We start from the raw sequence: 7,314 nt of genomic DNA on the forward strand, positions 1-7,314 counted from the left end.
AGAAGATTCACTTGATGTTGCTTTAATACAAAGGGGAGATTGTTAGACTTATATTTTGAGTTGCAATAAAGTAGAAGGGATAAATATGTAAATACCTTTCAAAGTATAAATATGCTTCATGTTTTCTAGTATTAGGTTAGACTAATCATTGACATATCATTGTAGCCCTACATTGTCCTTTCTCTGTAATTCACGTTTCATTAATATATAGTCGACTGCTTGAAATCATTGATGTGTTAATTGTTTAATCGTTGTTCTTAGTATCAATGTAGGGTTTAACAGTAAATCATTTCAAAGATCTTGTATCTGATTTTTTGACGATCATATAATAAATGGTAACATTTTTATATCAAATTCGTTAAGTATCATATTCCCTACGATTAAATAAACAATAAACTTATGAAGTGTATCTTTTTTCATAATTAGTATCTAAATCTAAGTGAAGGAATAAATTTGCTGATAAAATATATACAACTACTTACATAACCAAAATGTTAGATCAAAGTGAGGATTGATATGGGTATCAAATTCAATTACGTTTGTTTATTGTTATACAGTTTAGCATAATCACAAGATTTACTCTACTAAATTTTATATCAACTTCCAATCCTATTTTGAAAACTATATTTCATATGTGACATCTCAAATATTTATCTGCTCAACTTACATTTCAAAATGCAACATACTCACTCTGATCTTATTATATCTAAGATATCACATCTGAAATATCAAAACGAATATTTGAAAAAATATGAATCAAATCAAATCAAATCAAATCAAATTAAAGTTGGTTACCATTTTATGCAAAGAATGTCAACATTCAATAATGCACAACTGGATTTAACAAAATCCTAAGTATCCATTTATGGTGCAAGGATATGTATAAAAGTTGGGGTACACAACAAACCATCCTTATGGTTTACATACTACTAAGTAGCACATTAACATGCTAACCACAAAATAATCTAAGTTATAGTCCAAGTGATAATCATACTTCTGAACACCCACAAACAACTTCACTTGCTCTACAAACTACAAACCTTCTACTTCTAATCACCATCACCTGCAAAAGGAAGAAAAAGAGCATGCTCAGATTCACAAGTTTTATCAACCAACCAACCAACCATAGATACGGAGGAATTTAAATGCTACTTTTTCCCACAAATGTTGGTTAAATTTCTCTCTGTTATTTAAACCAGTAACTGGTTTATGGATGAGTGCTCTCGGAGTAGTGAACCTACATGCATATGACTTCGTTTCTCAGGAAATTTGTGCTGCGGAAGATCCTGAATTTGAGACTTTCTACACCAAAAATGACTGTTATCTTTAGGTCCCATGGGATTAGTCGAGGCATATGCAAATTGACCTAGACACCTTTGTGAACAAAAAACACCAACTAGACAAGTCTTGGGTTTGCTTCCCATTGGTGGAGTTTCCTTAGGGCCACTAGGGGTTTCCCCATCTGTTAACTTCATGACAAATGGGATTAGTCGAGGTACGCCCAAGCTTGCCTAGACACCCACAATTAACGGAAAAAAAAAAAAAAAAAACTAGTAAAGTCTTTAAGTTTGCTTCCCATTTGTCACCAGTTAGAGTCCCCTCGGGGCCCACTTCGAGGTTTTGTTGACTGTTAACTTCAGGACCTCAGGGGATTAGTCGAGGTACATACAAGCTGGTCTGGTCCGGACACACACTGGTTATAAAAAAAAGGCTCCTCAGCTTTGCAAAAAGACCATTTCAGTTATTCAAACATGTGAACTTCCTATAACACATAACCAATCTTACCAATAGCTCCAGCAGCAGCACAGTAACCCCTTGTCGAAATAGTATAAAATATTTAAAAACGTGTATATATTCTAAGAGAAACATAAGGATTGTCATTTACAGAGAAATAACTATTGGATGGGAATGTATGATCAACTAGAGGTTCAGTTGGGATGTGTAGGAAGCCAGGGGTGGCAATAACACGGATATGTAATGATTATATACGTGAAAATCGTATACAAGAAGGCGACAAACAAAGCCAAAATTCAATAAGAATTTGAAACTAAATCACGGCTTTCTCGTTCATAGCATGCCTAACTTGCATTATTGTTATCATACAATACTATTAGATAAATGACCTGACTTGATGTAACAAACAGAACTTTCACATCATTATTGGCACCATATATCTTGCGATCTAAGGTCTCTGTTTTCACCAACTCATTATGGTATGACTGTATCCCGAAATTATGAACTGAAAGAGGCAATTTTAGTCTTCCTTTTACATATAAAGGAACAAAAATCAACAAGTTAGAAAACTCAAAATAAAGAACAAACTTTAAGTTTTATGACATCCCAAGAGAAAGACGAGAGGATTTAAGAAAGTTATTTTTTTATGGTATGGACTAATATGGATCATGAAGTAACTTCATTTTTTACGGGTTTCATATATTATATTTATATAGAATTATAGATAGATATGCAAATGCATCCCCATATCTTGAGGTTTTTAAAATCCATGGCTTCCTGTCAGAGAAGAGTAACCTTATGCTCCAAGATCCACCCATATATTCATATATGTGTATAATAGCCACCATTCAAAGGTACTATCACCCAATTCAATTTTAACTACTTGCTCCTCTCACTATGGTGGTGCAAAAAACACAAACTTTTAACCCTAGTACTACCATATAACACATCTTTGTAGACCTATTCTCCAACAACTAAGGAAACCTGTAAAAGAATTTGCAGTTTCGCATATCATGAGTTAGCAATGAGAAAGAATTTGGCAATGATGGAGAAGGATATTCATAATTTCCATGAGTAATGGAAAACCTTCGAAGATTAGCTACTAAACCAACAAGTATGGAATTTTTTGGCTTTCTATTCAAATGATATCTCACGTGTCCCAAATTACTTGAAACACAAATACCATGCATTCCATTAATTCGAGCCCTATGCAATAATACTCCTTCAGTCACAAAAAAGAATCACAACACTTCCTATTTTAGTCTAGCCCAAAAATATGCAGGGTTTCCTTTTCAGAACAATTATTTTTCATATTTTACCTATTAGACCCATAAGCAATCATAACAAAACATTAGTGAGATTCATTGGGCCCACAAGTTACCTCTAACTACCAAAGGGTCATTGGCCCAACGGTATCCCGGTTACTTGTAAATCCTAGCCTCCCACGAGGTTAAGGGTTCAAGCCTCACCAATTGTGAGGAGTGTGAGTGAGTCAGCGAGGTTAAAATGTATCTTGGGTATTTGCTTATAGTTGTCAACTCAAATGTTGCATCTTTTGTGATGAATGGGATACATGATAGGTGCTACAGCTTTTGACCAGACCATATAACTACAAGCAGCAGAAGACTAATTCTGGAAGATATGAAGCCAAAACTATGGCTCAGGCCTATAACTCATATCAGCCAAGCTCCACCCAACCACACAATGGTAAGCCGACGACTATTCCGCCAAAAGAACAAGAGACTTCCACAGTGAAGCAGTTATAAGGCCATAAAGGCTTAAGCCACCATGAACAAAATCTATGATTGCTACTAGCCATGTTGCATGTGCAAAAGCTTGAAAAAATGGGATATGTAAGTTGCTGATTACAGAAGAAGGTATTATAAGTATACATTATGCCAACAAAAAAACAGAAGAAAATACCTAGGTCTAATTTTTTTTCCTTCCTATATTGCCGATTATACTAGTGGTAGTTCCAAATTGAAAATGTAAACGACAATGACAAGCTGAGAATCAGATACAAATATGATATGGTTAATTTTCAGAATCTTGGATCAGAAATGCAGCAACTAAACATATATCCATCTGAAGAAAACTTTTTAAGTTTAGAATGAGTAAAGAGAAGTGCAAGTACAGCTAAATCACTGACGCTAATACTCTAAAAAATGAACAAGGATGAATCAGATGATGTGGTTCAGGGAATGATCAACAACTGCTAGGACATTACCTACTAGATACAGATAAATTTCAAGAGCAGCAAGAACGGGAGCAAAAATAACACATGAGACATAAAACAACAATTCATAGAAGGGAGGTAAAGCCAACCTTTACAAGAATTAACATACATCATCCTCACCAGGTTCATGTAGGCCGCTAGTAGAAGTAACCCCTGCATTTTGATGATCCACACAAACACTTCTTCCTCCGTGGCCCATCTTTGTCGGTCCTTACCATTCCATAGCTATATGTTAATTCCTGCATAGGGGGGATGTGCTTGATTGCATAAAAACCAACATGGAGATATGATTGATCATGGTTTTCCCGCAAAATTGGCTGCCAATACACATTAGGTGAACAACTATGGTTCATAAAACGACCCACGTTTCCCCCATTTTTGGCACTGATAATTAGAGGAAATGGAACCTTTACAGGATCATCAATAGGCACAAATTCCAATTGATCAAAAGAGCGGGTGGCATCAAAGATGTAATTATCATCACTCTCTACTGCTGAAGAATCAATCACATCACCTGCATACTCGCATATAAAAGCTCCTGCACGGATGGGATCCCAAGACCGAAGTCCCCAACCTTTATCCTTTGTTTTGAACACCTCTAAACGGATTTTGAGACCTGCTTGAGAAACTCGGTTTCTACAGGTACGAGGGCACAAACAAGCAGGCCCACACTCATGAATTAATGAGTTATGACTCAAAAGAATACCAAGCGCAGTGTATGGGATATAGCCTCCATTTTTTTGAACACAAGGACAGTTGGTAGCAGGTTCACATCCATCTGAGCAACTGCAGTTCAAAAAAGATTTGGATGAAGCAAAAGGCTTTGTATACTTGAGATGGGGTAGGTATGTAAAATAAGCAGGCCCCTTTTCATCATCGACATCGTTTACAAGGCACACAGGTAAACTTTCAGCCCCAGAAGTAAGATCAGGCAGGATCACTCCAACCCTTGTAGTAACGCCATCCTTCCATTGCTGAATCGATTTCCACACTGTATATGCTTCAGGCTGGCCTGCAACTCTAACTAATTTGTACTTAAAGACATTGCAACCAGACTTTCCTTTCTCAATCCAAGACTCGTGGATTATGTATCGGCCATCATAGACATATATCTTCCCAGTTGGACTTGCAAAATCCCTAACACCACGAATGACTCTTACTTCATTGGCCCGGTGCAAACTTTTCTCTAGGGCAAGGTTACCCCTTTCAAGTTTTTGATCCATTTGTTGTTTATCTTTCCTTTGAACACCCCCATGGCCACTGTAAATTAGCACATCTCCATCGTCCCCATCATCTTCATATCCTCCAGAGGAAACAATACTAACAGCCACTGGCTCTTCATCAGCAGAAACCTTAACAGTCAAGTAATCTATCCCACCCATAATCGGAGCATGCAATCCCACCAAGCACATCTCCATCCGAAAAAAGAAAATGTCACCAACATCAATACCAGGTACAGTTCCAATCCTCTTTTTGACATTCGCCCGAGCACCTTTATTCATCAAGATTGTACCTGACCTTAAGTCTGGGCGTCTTGCTACTCCTGGAACAGCCTCCTTTGAGTCATCAATTTGTGTAATCTTTCTCCTAAGCAAATTATAAACAATAAGTACACGTTCGACCAACTCCTTGTCGCTGTTAGCTTGATAAAACGTATCGATTTCCACAAGATTGAAAGATTTCAAGAGATTATTAACCAATGATTCTATGTCAACCTCAGAAAGAGAAACAGCGATTGCTGGTCTGCCCTTTGCCTTTTTGCGGGACTTGCGCTTTTTTACAACATCACTGCCATCTTCAGTGTACATGCCAAAGCTGTTCTCGTAAGCATCACCTTGACTATATCCATCCTCATCTGCAGCAACACGATTCCTAGAGCTCCTTCTTGATGTCCCTATGTCACCATTTCCTGCAGCCGACGCAGGTGTCCGAAAGGAATTTAAGGGAACTGGTGATGGAATTGGATAAGATCGTCCTTGATTTGCCCCAGTGCCTTGCCTTTGAGACTCATTTGATGCAAAGAAAGGAAAAAATGGTGCAGCACCAGGCGGAAATGGACCAGTTGGAGGGACAGATGCAAATTGGGAAGTCTGGGGTGCAGTTGTATCCCGTTGCGATGGGAAAATAGGAACTAGACACCTTAATGGCTTAACTGTCAAAACCTTAGACTTATCCATAGGGCCAGAAGGAACAGAATCCGAACCCAAAACCTGTTCCATCGATCACACCTCCACTTCTCAGGATTTCACAAGAAACCTACAGCATCGAGACATAAACTCTTCATAGACAGCATATTCATCGAATTACACTCCACAAAACCTATCGTTCTTAACCAGCTAAAACCCCCAAAGAAGACTAAAAGGTGGAAACTTTACCCACAAACGCACTTGAAAGCTGTCCACCTGAAACATGCAAGTAGAAAATGAATCTGAAAGCATACTTAAAAACTAGGTTTCAACGAGCTAAACCAATTTAATACGAAGAAGAAGAAAAGAAAAGGAAACCCTAAACATGTTAAAACCCTACAAATATTGGATAACAAATTCACATAGAAAACGCAAAATTAAAGATCAATGACACACAATCTCAGATAATTAGAGAACAAAGAGGAAAAGGGGCGAAGATCAGAGATGAATTCGAAAAAAACAGGGGTTCATGTATGATACAAAGTAATAAACCAAAATCAATCGTGGAAATCCTTTCAAAAGATTATTTTATTGTACGTTGTTGCAAACTGCAAATAGAAGGAAACCATGTGGATCTTAGAAATGAAAAATCACCTTGAGTTTGTAATTGGAAAGGAAGAGAGTGAAGGATTGAGAGTGAGTTCCAGCAGAAATGGTTGGAATCGAAAAATCCAGGTTTTCGTTTTGCAGTTTTTCCCCTCTTACGTGGAGTGGAGTATGAATTCTCAAGGTTTTAACCTATCTAATAAAAACAATATTACTCTAATAATAACGTAATTTTAATAAACTAGTGTTTGACACCATGCGTAATAATCTTTTTTAAAATTATTGAAGTTAGCTAAATGAGTCGATAATCACATTTATATATTAAACTAATAAGAATCAATATTATCTTTGATATATGAATCTACCTTAACATTATTGGTTGTTCTTTTAATATATATATATATATATATATATATATATATATAATTCAAATTACGAAAATGAAATCTTTTAACGATTAATGCGGTTGAAAATATTTTAAAAATAAATAGAATTTGAAAAAAAAAGTTTCAACAAATGTATGTTGAAAACATTTTAATGTAAAATAAGAATGAGAAAATAAAGGATGAATATGAAAAATGGTTTTTCATTAAACTTGGTTTCTCAATATTC

At 36.4% G+C, this 7,314-nt stretch overlaps 1 protein-coding gene across 3 annotated transcripts; it reads right to left on the reverse strand.

The window, feature by feature from the left end:
* Positions 1-839: 839 nt before the first annotated feature.
* On the reverse strand, positions 840-6,835 carry LOC112504406 (histone-lysine N-methyltransferase, H3 lysine-9 specific SUVH1-like). Of its 3 annotated transcripts, XM_025108347.1 has the most exons (4): positions 6,751-6,835; positions 6,346-6,372; positions 4,060-6,226; positions 840-1,063 (listed from the first exon to the last, which is right to left on the reverse strand). In XM_025108347.1, exon 3 carries the CDS (start codon positions 6,187-6,189, stop codon positions 4,108-4,110), a length of 2,082 nt encoding a protein of 693 aa, XP_024964115.1. In that variant the 5' UTR covers positions 6,190-6,226; positions 6,346-6,372; positions 6,751-6,835; the 3' UTR covers positions 840-1,063; positions 4,060-4,107. The 3 variants fall into 3 exon arrangements, with proteins under 3 accessions (XP_024964115.1, XP_024964117.1, XP_024964116.1); XM_025108349.1 differs by having other exon boundaries at positions 4,091-6,372; XM_025108348.1 differs by having other exon boundaries at positions 4,080-6,372.
* Between the last annotated feature and the right edge of the window lie 479 nt (positions 6,836-7,314).

The sequence above is a fragment of the Cynara cardunculus genome, unplaced genomic scaffold (assembly GCF_001531365.2).
Source record: "Cynara cardunculus var. scolymus isolate 2C unplaced genomic scaffold, CcrdV1 Un_Scaffold_5505, whole genome shotgun sequence".
In the NCBI taxonomy this organism is placed as follows: Eukaryota; Viridiplantae; Streptophyta; class Magnoliopsida; order Asterales; family Asteraceae; genus Cynara; species Cynara cardunculus.

Excerpts from the sequence above, each read along its gene's own strand:
- LOC112504406 (XM_025108347.1), bottom strand. The coding sequence starts at position 6,189 with ATGGAACAGGTTTTGGGTTCGGATTCTGTTCCTTCTGGCCCTATGGAT.